This window comes from Salarias fasciatus, assembly GCF_902148845.1.
Source record: "Salarias fasciatus chromosome 7 unlocalized genomic scaffold, fSalaFa1.1 super_scaffold_4, whole genome shotgun sequence".
Taxonomy (NCBI): domain Eukaryota; kingdom Metazoa; phylum Chordata; class Actinopteri; order Blenniiformes; family Blenniidae; genus Salarias; species Salarias fasciatus.
Window position 1 is genome coordinate 10,128,882 of NW_021941229.1, and position 24,112 is coordinate 10,152,993.

Here is a 24,112-nt window from a genome sequence, read left to right on the forward strand (position 1 = left end):
CTCGCTGTTTCCAGATGTGTGTGCACACTTATCTCTGTCATTGTGGGGGTGGGGGTGGGGGGGAAATAGAATAAGTCAGATTCTGGTTTTGCTTTCCCATCATACATGAGAGTTTATGTGAATGGAGCCAACGTCAGAGACTGTGTGTGTGTGTGTGCGTGTGTGTGTGTGTGTGTGTGTGTGTGTGTGTGTGTGTGTGTGTGTGTGTGTGTGTACATCCGCCTGTGTTTACACATGTGCACATGTGTGACCGACCGTGCCTGTTTTCCCCATCTGCAGTATCCTGAAGGGGACAAGTGGAGGGGGTAGCAGGCGGCATGGGACCCGTTATTTTCATATGCTAAAGAAAACGGAAAAAAAAAAAAAAAAAAAAAAAAGCTGGACTGGGAATTGTTGTGAGATTCACATTCTGGTCAAGCTGAACTCACTTCAGCCTTTTCCCAAAGACACACATCATCAAACCCAAGAGCCTAATGGTCACCCCACCAGAGAGGGGAGAACCCCTGACCCTGTTTGTTTGATTTGAGCTTGGGTGTTCGAAAACAAGCAAAGGGGGGATTTTGGTGGGGGTCGAGAACTCAGAAGTGTCCAGGAGATGTGAATAAGTGCTTGTATACAGAGGTGAAAGAGGCAAGTGATGGAAGGGAGTGACCCAGGGAGGGATGTAGTATTTAATATCCTCTGCAGTGCTTGAAAATGACCTCACTCAGAAACAGCAGTGGATTCCAGAGCGAAGCAAAACACATAACACCCCGGCTCTGAGGACTCACTTTCCCACTGGCGTTTTGACTCCACAAAATCTCAACAAATGCAATTTGTTCAGAAGTTTCAAACAATAGTGGCTCCAATTTTCAGTATATTACAAACTGCTTAAATTACAGCAATGTGGGAACGAGTGTTAAAGCTGATGAGAGTTGAGTAAAACTGTGAAATACAGAGTGGTTCCAGGGAGTAACAGGAGAGTTGTCCTTTAGTTATCTCTGTATGGACTTTATTCAAGGCAGTATCAGCGTATTGTGTGGGAATGGAGGGAAAAAGCAGCAGTGGATTTGTTTCTCTGCATTTTCATTTCTCTGTTTCACTACACAGAAAACTTTCTGTTTCACATCCAATTTAAAAAATAAAAAAAACAAAAGGAAAAATAAAAGAGAACATTTTGTAGGGGGATTACCCAGGAATTACCATTGTTGTGCTGGGCAAAGACTGGACCAGACGTCTGCAACCTTTATGAATAAAATAACCGTTTTTTGCAATTGAATTAAATCAATCAGGAGGATAAACTGACTCTGTCTCCATGGAAATGATGAAAACTCAACTCTTCTGAAACACTGCTACTGTGCATCACGGCCATAGTAAATAGATCTGCACACACGCAAGTGGATGGAGGATAACAGCAGCGGCCTCGGAGCGCCGTGACTCCCAGTAAATAATCTCCATCACAGAAAAATCCTGTCGTGAAAACACCAGAATTATATATATGCTTCCCTTCTTTCTCTGGAAATGGGCTTCAGTCGGTGTAACTGTTGTGACTAATCCACTTACATGGTAGTTAATTCACAGTACTGCATTTATGGGCAACACCCTCCAGCAATAAGCCTGCAGATGGACCTCGGAGCCGCTTCCCTCCTTCCCTCTCAGGTTAAATAAGCAGAAATAAACAGAGTATCTCCAAGGAGCAGAAAATGTAGGTTGGCCATTTATTTCGCTCACTACAGGCCGTGGAGCACATTCTGCTGTCTACTGCTCTGAATTAAGTGTGGAGTAAAGACAACAACTGCAACAGGATGAGATAACACAGCGCATAGGAGACAAATCACATGGAATCCTTCGGTATGTTTTGTCTAGGACCGGCACATCCTGCTTCCAGGCACCGAGAAACCTTTTTCCCACAATTCACGCTCAAGCGTAGCTGGAGCTGGCGGTGCTACCGTGCTGCACCGTGTGTTTATTTCACTCCGAAGAGGCCTGGAGACTCCCCCAGACATAAAACTGTCCGACTGCACACTCTGCACAACTTATATGTTAAACAGACCGTTTGGTTTTGTCACTGCATTTCAGTCACAGGTGTAAAAGCAACTGAAGCTGACAATGATTTAGTTTTATGGCAAAATGGCGAATCAGCTATTACAGAAAGCTGGAGTGGAATCGATTTTATCTGATGGGAGGGTTATCATCCATTATGTCATGGCACAAAATCATACCTCACACATCTGCGAGTACAACTGATAATCTGGAGCCTTATCAAAAATAACCGAGAGTATTTCATAACTCTTAAACACTTCAGCATATGTTCAGTCTGATGACATAACATTAGGACCGCAGAATAGAGATGAAACCACAGTCTAAGATGAGATCTAAGACTGTAAAAACACTTTTGTGCACATTTCGTGTGATTACTATATGATGTCGTGTGAAGCCAGCCGCTTTCCTTCAGCCCTGGAACAGCGTGTAAGCATCGTGCAGCACCTCAGATTTCAGTCACACAACCTGCTTAAAGTGAGCGAGTTAAGCTTTGTTCCTCAGAGTCTCATCTTGGATTTCCATGTTGAGTTTTTTTTTTTTTTTTTTTTTTTAAACACACTTCAGGCACACAACTCTCAGCAAAATGCAGCGTGGGGAAAAAACTGCTGACAGGCTGCTGGACCGCTAACATCGTGCAGGCACCATTACATAACTGACACGGCCACCATAGTTCCAGTGTTTTTCTGAACAATAAAGCCAAAGTTGTAGTGGTTAGCATGCTCCACTCATGGGAAGATTATCCAAGTTCAATTTGAGGCCTCCCTTTGTGGAGTTTGTGCGTTTTCTCCGGATACTCTAGTTTCCAGCAAAAGTCCAAACATGCACAGGTGAAATTATATCTACAGTGTGTGGTTGTCTGTTTCTATGTTTGTTCTCTGATGTACTGGCTTCCTGGAATCAGCTCCAGTCCCCCCACTGATAGACAATGTCAGCAATATCAGCACTGCAGGAGTAACAGCTACTTGTTAGAAAGTATGCACTATTCTCATATGTGCTTATTCAGCACTTCAAACTAAAACACAATGAACAAAGTGACAAGTTCACGATCCTCATATAGTTTATAATGAAATCATATTCTCATGCACAAATACAGCATCGTGACATTATTTTCCTGCGTGCTGTGCGTATTGCTTTCAGCGGTGCCAAGCATGCACTGTGCTCGGACCGAACGCTCGCAGATCGACCCTGGATCAACAGGTTCATTGTTCTGCTGATGACTTCAGAAGCTGCTCGCTGCGACACTGGCTGATAAAAAGACAGCGCGTCGATTTTCTCATCGGACCGAGCTGCCATGAACACTGGTAATAGAGAAATTTACAAAGTAAGAACCATTGGGGTAGCTAGGAAACAAACAGGGTGCTTCCACGAGGCATGCACTGTTAGAGTTTTGTGTTAAAAATCTTTTTAACCTGATAGAGGAATAACTCTTACCGAGCACGATGACCACAGTCTTCAGCAGAGACATCATCGTGTCTCGATTGCGACGCGGTCCCGAGCTGTGCCTCGACATCCTCATGGTCCTCTGCCGCACGTAGACGAAGATGTGGGCGTACAGCGTCACCATGACGACGAACGTCACCAGGTTGAACACCGCCCAGAACACCAGGTAGGAGTTGCTGTAGAGCGGCGCCATGTTGGAGCACGACCTGATGCTGCAGATGCAGTTCCAGCCCACGCTGGGGATGGCCCCCATCACGATGGACATGGTCCAGATGATGACGATCACCACCACCACGCGCCGGTTGCTCATGCGCGTGTGCAGCTGCATGCGGAACACGGTGATGTGGCGCTCGATGGCGATGGCGAGCAGGTTGGCCACCGACGCCGTGAGGCTGGTGTCGATCAGGCCCTGCCGCAGCAGCCACGTGGAGACGGTCAGGCGCCTCGTGTTCGGCCCCGTGTTGAACATCAAGTAGAAATAAGCCAGTCCGGCGAAAAAATCAGCAGCTGCCAGGTTAGCCATCAGGTAGTAGATGGGGAAGTGGAACCTCCGGTTGACGTAGATGGCGATCATCACCAGGAGGTTGGCGAGCATGATGAAGATGCACACGGTGATGCCCAGGCCCATCACCAGCCTGCTGACAGTGTTCCAGTCAGTAGCCAGGTACTTGCCACTGCGGTTGTAGAAGAAGGCGATGGTCTCGTTGTAGTAACACTGTTCGTTCGACCAGTCTTCGTCCATGGTGGTAGTGTCGCGTACTGCGAGGAGAGCAGAGAAAACGCCATTAGTGGTTTGTTTACATAAACAGGGAGACGCTTTCATCCCCATGACAAAGTTTCTTATTATGCTAACTAGTTTAGAACATACTTAGAGTCAGCATGAGACAAATGTTTGACTCCGAGTGAAAACTACTTATCTGACATAAAGAATAGTGTTGATTATCAACTCTCCAAGCAGTTTTTGCATATGTCTGAAGCACCAAAGTGCTTGACAAAAAGGCAATAAGAATGAAAAACATACCATCAACACAATAAAAAATATCTGTTCTTTAAAATTAGTAAATATACAGTATTTCTTTGCAGTTTTTCACTTTAGCTATCCCATTTGCAGTTCAGGAGTTCATTAACAGTTTTGGTTGAATGAGTCACGTACAGAAAAATAGAAGAAATTGCATAAATCAGCACTATGATCAAAATGTGCATTTATTCTCAAAATTAAACATTTTATTAGATCATCAAAAAACGAATGGACATAAAATGTGCTACATTTCATCCTGATGTTATAGCCTCGGTTACAGTCTTTTATACTGTTCTTCAACTCTACAATAATGTGTAAACAGTGCAAACTTACAACAGTATGAAAGACACTTGAAGCTTTTCATGGAATAACTAAGTAATTCTACCTTTGTAAGTATCTGATGGACACAAAAGTTTTGCTCAGCTCAGTAAACAAAGTTATAACTCCAAACATAATGGAGCTGCTGTTTTCTTTAGGAAATGTGAAGATATAAAGACGGTTAATCTCCAGTATGGTGATAAATGTCTTGTCCAGATGAGAGGATCTGGGCTGAAATATTTATTATTGAATAAAATTATATGTAATTGTAGAAGTGCTTCTTGTTTGTGATCACATTCATTCAGAATTTCCTCTTCAAAGTGGCCTTTATTGTATTTCCTGCTATCCGTTTACATGGAATTACCTAAACAAAATCAGCCTGCACTAAGTAGAATAGCCTCTGTGTTCACTTTTCTGAGCTGTTTTCATCCTTCAGTCAAGAACGAGTTAATCTCTGCTTCAGGAAAACACTTATATTCCGCTTTCATAACATTCAATACAAAGAGAAGCTTTAGGGAAATGCACTGACGAGAGCCAGCTCCTGAAACATGGAAAAAACCTGAAAATCCCCCCACATTGGTTTGAGAATCAATGGGTGGTGATGTGCGTGTGCACGTGTGTGCGCCAGCAGCATTTCGTATACATGGAAAAGAAAACCATTGTTGCGTCAGGAACAGAAGCTTTGGAGAAGCAAAAGAGTTTAAGTTGGTTTGAAACAAGACTTGTTCTGTCAACATGAGTGTTGTGCGATTCTGTGTATGTATGCATGCTTGCTTGATGTGTGTGTGCCGGAGTGTACTTGTATGAATACACCTCAGTGTGACACGACACAAAAAACAGCAATTTTTTTTTTTTTTTTTTTTTTTTTTCATCTGGTTGAAGTTTACAGAGTGTTTATGCATTCATAAAAAAAATGCATTTGGGAAAACGGAGCAGAAACAGCAGCAGCATTATCCTCAGGATCAGCTCATAAACACACACACACACACACACACACACACAAGCACACAAACACACACACACAATAATGCTCACAGAAACATGTGTGTGCTTGTGCAATAAGCTCCAGTCCCACACAGATGCTGGTTAGTCTCTCTCATGCACCCCAGACCGGAAACAGGACCTCAGGGCGAGAGTAGTGTGTGTGTGTGTGTGTGTGTGTGTGTGTGTGTGTGTGTGTGTGTGTGTGTGTGTGTGTGTGTGTGTGCCAAGGAGAAAGTCAAGAGAGAAGGAAGGAACTAGAAAAAGAAAGTGAGTATTAGAAGTTCCGGGTCAAAGGTCAAAGTTCTTGTGGAAATCCTCTTTTGTTGATTTTCTTTCTCTAATGATCACCCAGATCTCCAAAGTCTTTTTTTGTCTCTGCACTGATGCAACACACACACACACACACACACACACACACACACACACACACACACACACACACACACTCTTCCAATTTGCACTGCAAACGCGATGAAGCATTTTTTCCTCCTCTCCACTGGACGAATGTGAAACGTTAGAAAGCCCGCCCCAGCCCTCACCTCTCCAAAATTCTCAGGGAAAATCCAGGATACTCCGGGGTAATGAGGCAGTGTTGAAAGATAGGAAAGCTTAATTCTGCCAAAAATGCATTTAAACTGCTGCACCTCGACGACACGCGCCATTGGTCATAAACTGGCTGGAGGCTCTGATATAGAAGAAAAGTTACATGATGCTGGGAAATCGCTGTGAATTATCCAGTGAATGCGTTTCTGCTTGATGGTCCTATAACATCTAAATTTGGTGCATTTTCTGTCGTAACCCAAGCATCAAGAACATGTTGGACCGCTCCAGAGTATCTGTGACTTCTTGATCCAGAACGAGCTCATATTAGACATGGCAGAGCACCCACATAAAGGAAGTCCGAATAAATTAAACAAGCGGTTTTCTGGATTTGGTTCATATCTCTAATGTCCTCAGGGGGGAAAGATAAGGACCTCCATCTGCGGCCATATTTGCTTGGACTGCCAATAAAATGTTATTTCATTCAGTGAAAAAGCAGCATAAAGCGCTATTAGCTATATTAAATTATAGCTGGAAGTATCGGCTTAATTTCTCCACATTGTGTTTTCAAGGGCAAGTCAACAAAGAAACACAGGAGATAGTAATGACAGAGCAACATGGTTAACTCTGTGCTTGTATTTGATTGATGACCAGACCTTCCTTCCTTCCATCCATCCATCCATCCATCCATCTTCTGTACCTCTTAATCCTGTGAGGTGAGCACTCTAACCACTGTGGCCGATCCAAAGTTTATTGAACTTCATGTAGGCTTTAGAGTAGCTCAGCATTCACTCTCACACACACGCGCGCACACACACACACACACACACACACACACACACACACACACAGATATAGATTGTCAGTACTTTTTTTATCTATTAATTTTTTCCCCGCTCGTCCGTACAGGGAATAAAGGTCATCTTCGTCACACTCCTCCACCTGCTGGAGCTTCTCAGCCGACACTGGACCAAAGCCCAGAGGCCGCCTGGACAGGTCATCAATCCATGGCAGGGTCCACGCAAACATACATTCCAGATCCTCCATCTGTCCATTCATCCATTCAGGACAGACATTTTCCCAGAATGCCCTGTACTCGCCTGTTGACGTTTTTGGAAAGAAATCATGACAAATGCAATACGGCGCCACAGGATCATTACTGTGGCAATAAGACTCTTTAACTGCTACAGTTGTTGTGTTTTTCCTGTTCATTTCATTCCTCTATGCTTACACCAGTCACCGCTCAGCTCAGCCCTCTATCTATTATCAGTTAATATTACTTCTTCAATTGAATAAAATATTTCTATTCCATTCTATTTAACTTTATTCTCCAAAAAAGTGAACAACTGTAGTTTACATATTTTAATCAGAACTGAATGTAATGATGCGATGAATTCATTGTGATAATAAAGGAGGTCTAACATTCAGATGAAAAATTACAACTTAACACAAGTAAAAGCATATTAAGTGTATTATATATGTGAGAGGAGGCAGTTTTCAGATATGCGTTGTATGATCTGTTGGTGGAGTAGCTCTCTAGACAGGACTTTATCTCCGCATTCTTTGTTGCCATATTACACCATCCACTCATACAGCCTTCCTTAACATCTGTGTTGCACAAATCAACCAGGTTGAATAATATGATTCCAGTTCCTCTGTTAATATGACATAGTGGGCTGGCACGGCGCTTAAAGGGGTGTGAAGCCATAAACAAGCCGAGGATCACTGATGCACAAGATACATAATAGAAGTGAAGTATTATTTTGCACAAGTAGCTTGATTTTTTTTTTTTTTTCCACTGGTTATACTGCTCTCACTCCCTTCTGGATCAACACTGTAACATTTATCATTTTAATTATGGCAGATACAAAGTGGGAAGTGAGTCTCTTGCTGTAGCTGCTGTGGACAATTAACCTGAAAGCTATATCATTTCAAATCCTTTAAAATCAGCACACAATTATACTGCATCTGCAAACGTCTCTATTTACAGTTGTTCATTTTCCTCAGTTCTTAAAAACAATGAAAAATGGGTATTATGATAAGCATTCAAATGAGACTCGTAAGTTTTATCTCGACCCTGGTGTCTGCGGTGAACTACTTTAAACTTGTAGCATTGATCATTTCCTTTGATAAACTTTTAAAGCAACAACTCATCCATTAGGAGAATCGCGCCGAACAGCTGAAAGACGGCGGCGGCACTAATGCAGGATAAAACCACAGCGACAGAGCTCCGATGACAAACACCGCAGCAGATGAAAGCTCCATCTCTTCAGATTGTCATCTGTGGTTTCTGGCCATTAAACGTCTGTCGGGAGCCGTCAGCGAGGCATTAGATGCCCGGGGCCGGTCGTCAGCGCTGGAAAAGTGCAGGAAGTGTCAGTGGCCTCTCCGTGCACGTTCCCAACACTTTCATCGAACCCCAACGGCAAGCCTGTCACTGTGTGTGTGCGTGTGTGTTGTAGGGAAGGATTGAGCAACAGAGAAAACTCCAAAGAGGGGATTTCAGCTTCCCGTGCGCCTGCAGCGCACCTGGATATGTATACTGAATCTGCACATTATAAATGATGAACTTTATATCTTTATTTCGAATAAATTGTGTGCAGGAGGGGGACAGGAATGTGGGGGAGTGTGTGTGTTTACATGATGTATCCAACCCAGCGAGGCTCAAGTGTGTGTCAACACACACTCTGCTTGGTTGTTGGTTGCAGCAGAGAGTGAAAAAGTCTTGCACAGTGTTTAAAGACTGAGATCGAGTATGCGTGTATGTGTGTGCACATTTGTGCATGCATGTGTGTGTGTGTGTGTGTGTGTGTGTGTGTGTGTGTGTGTGTGTGGGTGGGTGGTTGTAAATTTCTGACAGGCTATGAAGAGGACCACCCTGGAGTCCGCGCATGTGAGACGTGAAGCCGTAACTCAAGCGTCAGCAGCAGGACGGCGTCCATGCATTAATGTGTCTAATAGACTCTTAGTTCAATCTCACACTCCTACATGTTCTGACAACCTCTATTCACCTGAGCAAAGACGGCAAGATGGAGGAGTAAACTGTGTCACATCACTGCAATCCGTCAACATAATTTTTTGGGAATCACGGCTTGCCGTTTGAAAAGCTTTAAAGACTGGATGTCCAAGTGAAGCGTCCTCCAACCAAAAGGCAGAAGTCGTCAATAATGTTTTGTAGCAGCAGCATCCTGACAGAGGCAGATGAGGAAATGAGCATTATCCCAGCAGGTCAGGGTGAATTGAGGGGCTTTCAAAACATCTCATAAGAGGAGAACAATACCCTCATTTCAATTGTCACCAGAGGGCAACGCTTTCAAAGTCGGGTTATATAAACAAATGCTTCTACTGTGATCCTGATGATGAATGATTACTTTATCCATCATCTGTATTCATGAAGCAGGACATACTGTAGCTGACTCAGTGTTCACAGGCAAACCAAGGAAGACAAGCAATCGTCCCGTCACATTCACAAGTACAGATAATTTAGAGTCGCTTATTCACCTCGAATCCTTTGGACTGAGGAAGAGAAGATGTTCACACGTAATACAAACATGCAGACTCTGCACAGGACGGCCCTCAAGCCTGGACATGAACCCTGAATGTTCCTGATGAATAATACTAACCACCTCTCCAGCCTCACAATAATTTAATATTAGCAATAGTCGTATTTCTGCCTGATGTAATCCTGCTTTTATGACGGTGTAATCCAACTGGAAAGTGAATTTGTAACAATTTAAAAAATAACATAAAATTTTACTCCAGAGTGGTAAAATACAACAACAAAACTAAATAACCATAAATAAAAAAGCAAACTTGAGAAAAATCAGAATTTTCTTGAATATTATATACAGTATATTCCATCACAACCAATAAAGTGCTGAAGCTGTAAAATCAAATGTTTGTTCAGGTCCATTTCTAAGTTAGTTTTGTGACTTAATAAGTGCCTGATATCTTCCTTCAGTGAAGAATAAGTAGAGAGAGAGAGCTCTATGAGTCTATACCGTATAAAGTAGAGTATGTTTTCATATCAGTTCCTAAGTCTGTTCTTCACTGAGATAAATCCACTCTGAGATGAGCCAGGTTAAACTATATCGCAAGCTGAGGTCTCTTCCTCAACTCCCAACTATTTATCATCACATGGAGCTCTATGGAAGCCATTTTTAAAACTGTCCTGAAAGAAGTGAAGCTTTAAAAGATTCAGCACAGAGCGGCATATTATCTTTCCACAGAGTTCAACTTAATCTGTGTTAATCATCATTCAGACGAAAGTCTGGCCGATGATCTGAGATTCTATACCGAGGCTGGCAATTTACTACAGACTGCACAGTCTCCAGTCATATTTCCATCCCTTTCAAACTGATCTACAGCTCATTTGTTCCCAACAGTCTGCACAGATGCATGAATTATGTCTGCAAATCCATTATCTCCTAAGTGAGGTCAAGTTCTGATGAAATTTCTCTTTTAAGGACTTAATAGTTAATCTGCAGATCACTCAAAAATGCAGATGCTTTATTGCTCACCACAATTTATCAGCATGGTAATTCCCAATAATTTCTCAGTTTGAGGTTTTTCAACGTTGGAAGAATTATTAATTAAGAAAAGAAGCATGTGAGAGTAATATCAGCAATGGATAAATAACTATGAGGGAAAAATGATTCTCTTAATATGCAGCAGAATTAACATCTGCTTTCTAAAAATGTGAAACTATTGCTGGTTTTTAAAATGAATTGCAACATTAAACCGGGGCATTTTTCAAAGCCGGCTTTGATGTGCAGGAGTTATGAGAGACAGAGGGAACATGTGGAAGCGATAGAAAGTCGCTTCTCTGAACGCTTGCAGATTATGCAGCAGCTGAGTTTTTACAGTAAAACTCACATCTGTGTTTACGTCTAATGAATTGATGACCAATTATCAGTTTCTCATACCTGGGGTCAACAGTATTTGCCATCGCAGTGTGATATATGGACTGAATGACCGTCTCTTCAGTAGCACAGCACACTGCTTCAGTATGTATGCATTTAAAATGCAGTTCTTAGAAGACTTAGTGTCGTGGATCTCAGTTCCTTTAACGCTTGGGGAGCAACTTGGTGTCCCTCCCACCCCGGCAGACAGAATAACAGCTCCCTGCTGCTACTGTATGCATGCATCATAAAACCCTGATATATTACCTTAACTGGCAATTCAGTTTATTTTGCTGGGTGCATTGAAAAAACGACAATAAAGAAATCTCATCTCATCAATTCCAATACTTTATTTCAACTCTCTTCACTTCATCCTCCATAACTCCCCTTCTTTCCTCATCTTCCTTCCACTGTCCTTTAAACTCCTGTCTTTTCTCCCGTGCACTTATCTTCAGCCATCCCTCTTCCCCTCAGCTCTCCCCTGCCTCCTCCTCCTCCTCCTCCTCCTGCTGCTGCTGCTGCTTCTCCTCCACCCCTGCTACCTCCCGGCCCCCCCCCCGTCTTTGCCAGCCCTCCTTACAATGTGCCCATTGTTCCCAGACTCCCACCCTAGAAAGCAGAGAAACAGGACTTCTGCGATCCAGAGTGCACGCAAACACTCGTACACATAGACTCTCATTCTCTTCACTTTCTCTCCAACATCACAGGCGAGTGCACACAAACTTCCCTCCCACCACCAAACACACACACACACACACACACACACACACACACACACACCCTCACACTCGCACATACTCTCCAACAGTTGCTGCGTAGCGAGCGAGTGCTCGGGACAAGGGCTGGATTGAGAGTTGGCGTTGACTCATGTGTGACTGCAGCCGTGTCGGGCTGATTCACAGCTCGTCAGCGGGTGATACCCCTGAGACCACCGCAGGACGTCCATCTCAGCGCACAAAAACCTCAAATACCATCAAATCCATCAACATGTTAGACATTCTTTTAGAATATCTGTGAACATGAACTAGAAAATCTGATGTTGACTGCAGAAATATTGAAAAAAGCGCACTGCAGCGCAAGAAAAAGAAATCATCACATGATCGACAGGCGCACTCTGAGAGCATCTGCTCTTGGTCGACTGGATAATGTTTTACTCCCCGGGGAGAAGGAGCGCACTGACCGCTGCCAAGTTACACAGAGACTGTTTCTGCAGCTTCTGTTTCGTTAAAAAGTCACAGAATATAAATGTGATTACTCAATAATGAACAGCATGATAAATAACAGTGCAGTTAGAGAAAGCAGGCGTCCCGGAACGTGACCTTTGACCCCCAACCAGCTCCCGATGAAGAATTTCCAGAAGAGTAGATCGGTAGAGTATACAAAAACAAAGACGGAAAAGTCATTTTATTATATTTAAGCCTATGAATTTACTCCCGAGCTCTGAAAGCGGAGTGACGATCTGAGAACCGGCTCGGAGGCGATCATCTGCGGCGCAGCACATAACACACCTTTTCATTTGACGAATGTACTACTAATAAGCTTTAAGTTCTTTCCACTGTGATCTGTTCCACATGTTTAGGTAAAGCTGAGCTAACGCTTAGGGAAAAAAAAAAGTGGAACCATAGAACAAATCCTTAAGAATGCCTCGGTAGCACCGGTGCAGTTTGAGACTGCTTTTTGCATTTCAAAAACGTATGAGCGAAGAGTTTCTTAATCCCACCCAGGAGATGGAGGAGGTCTGGGCTGCCTCTTTGCTCCCACGCACCTGATTCGCATGAAGAGGGTCACGGAGCCCTGCAGAGGCCCGCGAGCGGCGTGTTCATTTCAATCAGGTGCACGGGAGTAAAGAGGCGGTTCAGAAGGAACCTGATATGAATGGAAAAACAGGAGCGTTTTGTTTGTTTGGAGAAAAAGAAAGGTCATTGTAGCACGTAACACACCAGTACAATAAGCGATGGAGACAGAAGAATCATGAGATGTTACCAAGACAACAGATTCATACATCAGTCAGAACAGTTTAAAAACTTTGCCACTTACGCATGCTCGTGAACAGAAAATCCATTTGCACATTGCACTCTGTGTGTGTTTACTCCTTGAAGCCTTTGATAGCCGCAGACAGATAAGTGTGACGGGTGGGCGTGTCTGGCAGCTGGCAGGATTTGTAGTGGATGTGTTTTGTCTTCCTACAGTCTGGGAAGAAAGAAAACCTCAAACCAAAGGAAACTGAGAAAAAGCTCCTGGCTATTCCAAGGTTTTCAAAATCTTTCAAAGGAAAACTTTGTTCTCAGTTTTTCTTTTGAGAATTTGGAAAAAAAAAAAAAGTCCAAAAGTACAGTTACTGAAGTGTTTCCCTCCAATAAGCAGCTTCACCTGTTTGCCTTCATGAATATGCAAATATCATGACGTCAACCTACAACTATTGCATTTCCGATCCAGTCGGTGGACCATGCTTGTAAATATGTACTTCTAACATATGAAAAGCACCACATGGAAATGTTGACATGATTAAAAACTTCTTGTTGTGTAATATCTATTAGAAAAAGCGGCTTGGTGAGGTTAACCGAACTTGTAATTAACGCCGACTGGCTGCAGACGAGCAGTTTCCACCGAGTGTGTCAGGTTTGTCAGCGGCTCATTTCTGGGTGTGTATGGCCGTCCCCTCATGAAATCACTCTATTAGAGACAGATTCTGCAGATTGCATCACCGGAGAGCCCCGCTGCAATATGAGCATTGCGTCAGTGTGGCCCGCAGAGGTTTCAGATCCCTTCTCCAAAGCGTTCCTCAGATTCATCTGTTCACACTCCGCCCTGTGACAACTGCTAACGCTGTGAAATGAAGAGAAACAAGTGGCCGCACTGAAGTTATAATCAATGCTACACTTTTGGATTCCTAAATCTTTATTTGGGACATTTTCTATAGATGCTTCATTTTTGTGGTATAATATCCTATGTTAAAGTTATTTTGCAGCTTTGAAGTCAATATTGTGTATTCCATATATCACAACTTGGCGTCTCACGCCGTTCCCCAGAGCCCTCTCAACTCAATATGAGAACAATCCAGAGGGACAATATTTTTTTTTCCGCTGAGAAGAGACAACCGGGGAGCTTTTACGACCAGGCACAGGAATGTAGCTGAGGAGTTTGACCTCAGTCCAACTGAGCTTGTTTCACTTTTCACTCTGTTACTGGTTTGCCGGAGAAAGCAAGACCGTTTAATTTGTACTTTAACAGCAGATACCAAGAGTTCAGAAGAGGAAAAGTAGGTAGGATAATTAGGAGAGAATCTGTGATGACTAGTGACAGTATTCAAGACTTTGTTATTTCACTTCTTTTCCACCCAAAAAAAAAAAAACGAATTTCAAATCTGAAGAAGGTATTAACAATTAGCGCTGACATCCAGATTACATAAGGATTCAGGTTTTCTACTTCTCAGAAGCCCCACTGGCAACCTTTGCTGCTTCAGGCTGTAGCAGAGTCTCTAAGCTTTGGCAGATCCTTTTAAAATTCATTCAGAGCCCGTTCGCTGTGCGCTGCCTCCTGAGGTTTCCCCACAAAGGCTCCTCAGTGGCTGAAGTGGCGGGCCAGGCTGGGCCGACCCCGAAGCATTCAGGCTTTGTCCTGACTGGATGCATCAGGTATGTGTCACACTGAAAGGTGAAACTTCTCCACTGTGCACAGTCAGAACCTTTTGGGAAACATTTGACCACAATTTGTGTGACCACAGCGTTCCGTAGAGAGTCTGACTTCTCCTTACTTTAAAATAATCAGGTTCGCAAATTAGTAATTGAATCACTGATCGATAGAATTTCAATTTGTAAGAAAATGCAGCGCACAGTTTGAACTCTTCATGCATGTCATCAACTTAACCCCCAAACCAAATGGGTATCACTCCTACCCTGTTTAAAAAGGCAGTGAAAGCACACTAACAGTGTACAGTACGCAGCGCTGCATTTCACTTTCAAAATGATTAGCTTATTTTTGCAGATTTCGGTTCCTCTTTCTATTTTGGAGTTCGAGAAGTCAATTCAGAGTATTTTAAACCAAATGCATGTTTTTTATGTTTTTTTGTACACAGAAGCTGGTACAGTATCAGCCAGAACGAGACTGATTTTTCTCCAATGAGGCCAAACCTGATTCCTGACTCGTCTCCTGCTTGACCTGCACCCGATTAGAGCTTCTGGTCACTGTGCTCAGCACTTTACTGCCATCTTGACCTTTTCTTTATTCTTAAAAAAACAAAACAAGCCCGTAACCTCAAACAAGATGTATAAAGCTGTCAGTGAACATCAGATAACAACAGTGATGTAGAGTATAAATTACATAATCTGTCGAGTGAAAAGACAGACATTTACACCATGAGTGGGAAATTAAGGAGTCATGTTAAAATTTAGGACTATGAGATCATGAAGCGAGAATCTACCTCTCTATGGAAAGCTGTATGTTACATAAACCACTGTTCTTTTCCTGCTTCAGTTCTTAAATCTCTTTGTCTGGTTGAAATTGTAATTGTTTAACAAAGTGCAGACGGGTAAATTTACATGCTTCCAACCTCAGTTATATTGTGTGCAACGTGTACAATAGTTTTCATTTCATTCAGAATTTCTCAATGTCTCCTTGAACAGTAAAAGAGCCGCAGGGCTGATCAACTGCAAGTGATCAGTCACAGTCTGCAGAATAAAAGGTACACCAAGTATCCTAATGCCAAACTGATGTCCATCTGGGTCTGTCTGTAGATCAGAGACTCTTTCCTGTCTCCCTGTCTCTCTGATGTGCTTCTTTCTCATTATCTTCCCTATTTTCTCAGAGTCTGTCTGCACGTCTCTGAGCCATCTGGATATGCTGAATGCACTGCAAGGATGTGACGTGTGGTTCCTGCAGGGCATTCAGAGATAACACGACGTTTTCTCTTATTTTCAGCCTCCGTCTTCACAAGATAGCGAGCAGGATAGTCTGACAGAGAGAGATGAGAAGTTTTCTGGCTTGAGAGACATGAGCTGAACACATGTCCCAAAATAGAAAAAAGAAGGAGAAGAAAAATATTTCTGGTATACAAAGTTAGCATCAAACTTGAGCAGTGACTAAAACAATAAGATGATTTCCACTCATCTTGGAAACATCTTAAAGTTTGCATCTGACTGAATGGTGAAGAGGAGCAGTGACGGCTATAAGCTTGTTCATTTTATTACAGGCTTGGTTGAGTTTACGCACCACAACCACTTTGTCTCATTCAGGAACAAAGTCTGAAATATTTATATCTTCTTGCATAATTGAGGAGGAATATTTAGGACTTCGACCTTTATTTCTAGATTTGAATGCCACACTCCAGAGAACACTCCTCTGCCTGATCAGCTCATCCAGCCACACTTCCTCCAGATGGGCGTTTTACTCCTCTGTTGAACATACCTTAAAAGTACGTTTTCTAAGGTCTTAAAATTTGCTTAAAAAAACTTTTTCATTTTAAGCACATTTTGCTTCTATAAAAATAGCTATGCCCCTGGGGAATGACCATCTATCTATCAGATATCAGTGATTCTACCTCTTTTCTATCAAAGTAGCTTCAGCCTTTTTTCAGTTCTCCAAAGTTTGCATCCTTTCTTTTCAGATGTTTTAGTGAACAGTTTGCTGATTTTAATAAAATCAAAACAACATTGTATTATATGCATTTGTATTGGAGTATGTTAAACTCCAAGGTCTGCCTTGCTACAGGAACTACAGCATTACACCCTGAGTTGTGAACGTCATTCCCATCATGCAACGCTGCAAAAGGATGGCATAGTTGTTTACTCACTAAGTGACAGAACTATTTCAATTTCTGTATTTCCTGAAGAACTTTTGCATGATGAAAGGTGCCTCACCACAATGAGCAGTTGAATAAGCGGAAACGGTTTTACAAAGAACACACTCTGCACTTAAGGAGGAAATGCAAGAAAAGACATCTTTTAAATAGAGAGAAAATAAAAAGTGAATAGTAGAATTTTTCATGTCTGAGGAGAAAAATGAATACACTTTCTATAAGATTCTTGATCATAAGGCTTGAGAGGAATACATTTTTTTTTACCTGCCTGAATGTGGAAGCAATCTCAAAAGTTTGTGGTAAGAATGGGTGGAATGTGGGTTCTTAGACAGGGGGGGGAGGAGAGATCATGCTTTCAGTAATCACAACACAGATGTTTCAAGGACCCGCTCTCTTGACGGATGTCCGAGCTCATGTGGGGAAACATAAAACAGCCATCGTCGGGGGGAGACGCTAAGTCCGTGCAGTGGGAGTTCTGTTTAGTTTGATCAAGAAGGTCAGAAGTCAGACGCGTCAACTTCGCCCCTGAAACTGTGTTGCGGCTCTGCGGCATCCCTCAAGTTGTGGAATAACTTTCGTGCAAGAGTGTTTTTCGTAGTCTGTCGGTGGGAACTTTAAAAAAACTAATAGCCCGCGCCGCCTCCGCGGTTGCTGGAGAAACCAGGAGCCCCTGCGAACCGTCCTGTCCTCGTACTTGAAGCGCTGAGGCTTCATATCCATGGTGACTTAATGCGATTTTAGGACGGAGAAACCACAGAGAGGGAAAACTCCCGAGGCGCAGACAGATTCTGAAGACCCGGTGACTTACAAATCAGCCGGGACATTGTTTGGAGGAGTCTTTTCAGAACTTGAAGTCAAACACTGCACGAGAGGGAGCTTAATATTTATCGTCTTATCTATTGCTTTGAATGCAAGGCAGAGCAAAAGACTCGCTGCCTTTAACTCTTCGAGATGGAGGAGCAGTCTGTTCCTGTCATGTTCAATCAGTTTGGCTTCCTCAATGCAAAACATCCCCATTAGCTGTCAAAAGCAAATACTCTTATTATACGTTATAAAGATCCAGTCAAGTTGGATATTTTTGACATGAACACATTATTTATTGATTGTTTTTTAAATGGTACATTTTCATATTGGTGATTTAACTTGGTCAAAACAACACTGAATTTGAGATATTTTCTGTTTTAATTGCATTAATATCTTAAAAAAGGCAATGTTATTCAATCATCTACATGTATTAATGCTAAAAACATAATACTCGGACATACTGGGCGTGTACTGTTCATTGTGACCTATCAACTCTCACATTGGAAAGAAAGAAGAAAGCTGATGAAGCACTGAGGGTAGAATGAATGGATGGATCAATCACTGGATATTTAATCAATAAACTGCCGATCCAAGCATAAACACGGTGCTTTTCAACTGAATAGTGTCCGTTTTCTATTGGCAAGCACGTTTTGTCTGGTGTTGCTCAAAACCAACAAAATATTATTTCAAAAACAAATTTAAACTCATAAATCAACAAGTGTCTTCATGGAAATCATGACAGCATTGGACTTTTAAGAAGTGAGTGGACATTGAAATATCCATTTCATTATGAGAATGTGTTAATTAAAAAAAAGAAGTTTTATATTTGCTGGTCTCTTTTTTTTCCCGATTAAAAGTGGCTGGTACTTTTTTTTTTTTTTCAACCAGTGCACATGTGACTGCAGTACATCAAACAGCCTAGGATCAACAATATGAGCTGCAGGCAACACTCAACAAATGTGACTCATTCAAGGGCATCTTAAAATCTGGCTGGTCCAAAATCAAAAACACAGATCCATAAAGTGCTTAATTAATTAAAAAAAAAAAAAAAACACTGCTCAGAGTCCTGACTGACCTATCCTATCAGCATGGGTCAAAATGCCCTCACACTCCCCCCATAGCATCAAAGAGCCCCTGAGCTGTGTGGCAGTAGGTGGTAGGTAAACACAATTCTCCCTCTGCCTTGGGAATACGCAGATAAACACACTAGCACACACACACACACACACACACACACACACACACACACACACACACACACACACACACAAACCATTTGAGACCCAGATGAGTGTTAATTAGGCCGACATCAAAAGAGCAATGACAGCATGTAGCGAGCATATGGTTGCTTTTACAGCAGACCCTTGGACTCAGTTAAAAACCACTTTGGTGGAGCACAAACCCCGACGCTGTCATGTTTGTGGGAGCTTAGGTAAATACAAAGGCTGTAATATGACGTGAAAGACAACGGGGGTAGAGCTTTTGTAATCTTAAATGGAAGAGTTATGAAAAGATCAGAAAACTGCCGTTTATTATATCATCCAGTATCCAGTTTCATTTTGTGTGCAACCAAACTAACCAGAACAGAAAAAAAAATATTACAAAAAGTGTTTCCCACCTCTGAAACCCTGGGACCATGCATAAAGAAACATAAATCCATCCCTTGGTCTCTAGAGACTTTAATTTCACTTCTGTAGCACTACTTGTGTGCCTCATTAGAGATAAAGGCAAGAGTTAAAAAAAAAAGTGTGTTGAATGTTTGTCTCTCCTCTCAAGATGTGAGATGGTTTATGTTCAGATGGATATTTAGTCTGAGAGTTAAGTGAAATGTTAGAGGTCTCAGTGGAGATTAGAAATTGTCCCCTGAGATAGTTTGAAAGCAGTCAGGCAACTGTCAAATATATCAACCGCCACAAAAAAGAAGGGAAAGCCTTTAAAATGCTGCTGTGCAATGCTCCTCAAATAAACCATCAGAGCTGTTTTGAGATAATAAATACCTGTTTCCTTTAAAACACAAACAGATCCAACAAAATGCATCGTTAGGCAACTTGTTTGACGTTCAGTTTCAGATATAAATCCACGCTGTTTCAATTATAAGGGAAGTTTGCACAAATGTAAACAAACTTTTTTTAATTTAGAGGTTCAGCTGGTCACCTCAGCGATCTATAGAATCACCGGTTTGATTCTCTTTGTGGAATTTGCATACTCTTCCAAAATCATGAGTTCTCTTTCAGATGGTGGCTCTAAATCAGCCTCAGATGTGAATGTGAGTGTGTATTTATCCTGTGATGAACTGAGGACTTGCTCCGGGTGTGTCCTGCCCTCATCCACGTTCAGCTGGATCGGCCCCCACAACTCTACACTGGATTGAGATCAATCGATATTTAGGGGCAAAAAACAAAGCGTCTGAGCACTATGCAGTGTTTGAAGCCGAACCATCTTGTCTGATTTCACAGTTTGGATCCATTAATCTTCCTCCAGGTTGAAGGAGAGGTGAAGTCTGTCAGCCGGAATTTCGTCCATCAGCAACTCTTCATATCTTGAACTAGATCATCAGTTTTTCCAGTGTCGTATATCTCGCAGGCTTTGAGAAGAAGTTATTTCAGGGACTGAGTGTGATGGACTGACTCCTGCCAGCAGCACGCAGCATCAAGGCGTGTGCTTTGGGCAGACGCCAAACGCCACAAGAAATGTCTGAGGACCATCTCTAGAGTTGCCGGTCTGAATCCTTGCTCTCACTGACATCTCAATTGTGTTAATAGATTTTTGACAAGTTGTTTTGAAGTGCATGTGGAGCGGGTGAAATATTTGGGAGACAGACAGGGTAGGAAAATCTATCAGAAAGCTCCAAACACACTCTCCAAGTGCAAATCAGCGTGGAGAATCAAGACAGATGCCAGATTTGTTGTTTTTTTCTTTTTACTCCAAGACCCAACGCCCGTTTTTTCCCCTCCCTTCTACAAGTCCCACAGTTTGATAAGGAGCCCAGCTCTGGCGCAACAAGTCCTTTCATTCCAGCCGCGTCCCTCTTCTCACCCTGTCAATACGCGCAATTGCGCGTCTTCGCGCTGAAATAACAGCGCGCACAGACTTTTACGCATCTGCTTCTGCCATCAAAGCCTTTATCTGGACCGAAAACCTCTGCACGCCGCGTCTACGTGGCAGGTACACTTAGGATTATGTAAAAGATGCCCAGATGACCCGTGCGTAAAAGGGGCGTAGTAGTCGGAAATATGGGAATAACGCATCGCTCTCTTTTCCAGTGGGGCCAAATGTGACAAATCGGTTCAAAAAGAAAAAGTAGTGGAAAGATGGATACTCACGTCGTCTTGCTTTCCAGATCAAGCGGTGTGTAGGTGGTTCAGCTTACTCCCTGACTGGTGCCTGGATGTCCCGCTCGGAGTTTGACTGTGCGTGAATTTCCTCAGAGAGACTCTGCCTGCATGCGCAACTGTGACTCCAAACCCAGAATACAGCCAGGTAACCCTTTCATTTTATGTCCGGGCAGAAAAGCAACATTCCCAACAGCAGTCAGTCCGTTTTCTCTCCTGGTCTTCCCGTGTTTAGTGAAATGTCTTGAATTTCTCCCCCAGATGTTGAAGCCGTGATGCTGCTCCGCTGCGTCTCCGTGCCGCTCTGCGCTGGCTCTGCTCCTCTCTCTCTCTCTCCTCTCTCTCTCTCTCTCTCTCTCTCTCTCTCTCTCTCTCTCTCTCTCTCTCTCTCTCTCTCTCTCTCTCTCTCTCTCTCTCTCTAACACACACACACACACACACACCCTGCACGAGACGGGACCTTTGTCTACTGGCGACGTCACGTGCGCAAGAATTGGCTCATTTTAATCAGGAGTTCATTATTTTAATGGTAAAAACATGTGAGCGACTTCCTCTCAAAAGTTTTTTTTTTCTTTTGCATATATAAAAGAGTTTATCTGCATCATATGCATTCATTTTAAAAAATATATATATTTCCAGTTATTTTTATGAACTGGGAAGATAAGATTATGCAAAATGACAATGGCTTTTTTGTGAATTTTCTAGTATTGGTTGCCATTGAGAGTTGTTCTCTCTCCCTCAGAGCCTAATTGGAAACACATTTTTTTCAGCAGCAACTTGTTAAGAGAGGGAGAGAGAGAGAGAGGAGGGAGAGAGGGGTGGAGTGCAGCAGGGAGAGAGAGAAAAAAAAGAGAGTGGCACTGACACCAAAGCACTCAAAGACATATTGTATTCCTTTCCAATTAACCCTCCACATAATATATTAGAACTTTTTCCTCCCGTCTGCCAGTGCCAGAGTCCAAGTGGAGCTTGAACCTCCCCCTCCTCCTCTTCCTCCTCCTCCTGTGAAGCTCCTCAGGTTGTGAGAAAGTGGATGGGACGCTCCAGGTCTGCCCGCTTCACACCATCTGCAAACACTTACTGAGGTGTTCACAGTAAACTGGCCAGCAGTAGTGGAATGAAATGGAGCGTTGAAGCCGCTACGAGAAGAGATATATATGGACGTTTGTCACTTTCACAATTGAGGTAAATGACATACATTTAGATTTTATTACCGGTTTTGGATTAGTCACAAAAAATTAGCTTGAGTAGTTATTTAAAACTGCTTACTTCCCTTTTTGATTGAATACAACTAACTTATGCATAATGTGTATATTTGAATACCTGCTTCACTACACTTCTGTGAAGGGGAACTGTTCTCAGCAGTGATGCAAAAATCCAGCGTAACATCTGTTCCTAAAACAAAAGCATGAATGAACAACAGAGGAAGCATGAGAGGAAGTGAGCTACCAATACACAGACAGGTCTTACAAATCGAAGCCAGTATTTATTCCAGGGATCGAAGGCCTTGTTTACACGACACTGTTTGAAGTGAAAATGCTGAAAACGATGTAGTTTTCATGTAGGGCCACTGGTGGATGTTGGTTGTTTTTGCTGTGTGAAATCACACACATGCCTGCAGAGAACCAGAGACTGTAAACATTAATGTTATATGGAAAAATTATGACGTTATTTTGCTGTGACCCTCAGTGATAAAACCACCAAATCCCATTAAAAGACATGGATTTTTTTTTCTATAAAGCAAAACGCATGGAATTGTGATGTTTATTGAATATAGCAAAGCTCACACTGAGACTGGAACTGGCACGTTATTGATGCTGCAGGAAAAGTGCAAGCCAACTTATTAATAAAGGAACATCATTGACATATGGTGGAGGTGAATCTGTCAAAAAAAATAAAGTACAATAAAAAAAAGAAAAAAAATCTGTGTTTAGCAGCAGGAGTCATCCAAAAAAAGGGAAACATTTCGTGATGTCCAACAATATGTTAAAGAACTCCCTCTTAGGGTTGCAAATGGAACCTCTGAGCAACAAACAACAACAAACAGTGAAGTAAAAAGCTGGAATCAAGCACATAAGCTGACAGGGATCTAGTATTTGGTTGCAGTCTAACCGTTTGAGAGAATGAGTGGTAGATTTCAACATAGCAGGTATCTCATGCAACATAGGGGTTATTTTTGTACTTCTCTGTGAAGACATAGTTCTTGATATTCCTGATTCGGCCAACATATTAAACATAAAAAAGACCCTGGAAGACTTCCAAAGTAAATGAGGAAAAACACACAGTTTTCCTTTGTCCTCCAGCAAGGAAAAGTGTTGTCTCAGGTGACGCCACTCTGGTTTATTTGAACTAACCTTTGTTGTCTTTGACCTGACAGTTAACCTAAGCAGACCTCAGCCAGACGGGACTCTACAGATCCCAGTGCCATTGATCAATGTGTGGTCCGACATGCCACGGCTGAGTCAAGTGTGGATTAAATCATGTTTATAACATCATCTGTCATAGTGGCCATCTCAGCTTTATAACAATCACATTGCATCACCTTTGTGTGGCAACAACATTTATCATGAACCTGATATTTGATATTCAGTCTGACATCTGGAGATTGAAAGATTAAAAGAAGCAACAAAAGTCTGTATTGGGAATAATTGTGTGAAATTAAGTAAAAGCTTTGGCGACAGGCTTAAATCCAATGAAGAGATGGAAACCAGCATTTTCTAACAACGAGTCATGGTGATTTTGGAGAGGTTTCAGGAGGGAGACACAAACAGAGGCAGAGATGAAACAAAGGGGGTCTTTAATGGATGACAATTGAAAGCAGAAGTCTCTAAACTCCATGATACATATCACTTTTAAAAACAGAACAAAGCGGCAACCACAGGTACTAACACAGGAAACGCCGCTGCAGCCGGACATACGCAGTCAGACAGCTTTCACAATCAAAGATGAGTCTGATCAA

The 24,112-nt window shown here is 42.4% G+C and overlaps 1 protein-coding gene across 2 annotated transcripts in view; it reads right to left on the reverse strand.

Annotated features, from left to right (window-relative positions):
* The window catches only part of lpar1 (lysophosphatidic acid receptor 1), a 36,036-nt gene extending 14,592 nt beyond the window's left edge, over nt 1–21,444 (reverse strand). Inside the window, exons 1-2 of one of the 2 annotated variants that reach the window (XM_030085358.1) lie at nt 21,145–21,444; nt 3,454–4,221 (exon numbers count right to left, since the gene is read on the reverse strand). In XM_030085358.1, the coding sequence (XP_029941218.1) occupies nt 3,454–4,204 (751 nt within the window). In that variant the 5' untranslated portion in view covers nt 4,205–4,221; nt 21,145–21,444. Of the gene's footprint in view, nt 1–3,453; nt 4,222–21,140 lie in introns of both variants that reach the window. The other variant, XM_030085359.1, reaches the window with a different exon arrangement.
* Between the last annotated feature and the right edge of the window lie 2,668 nt (nt 21,445–24,112).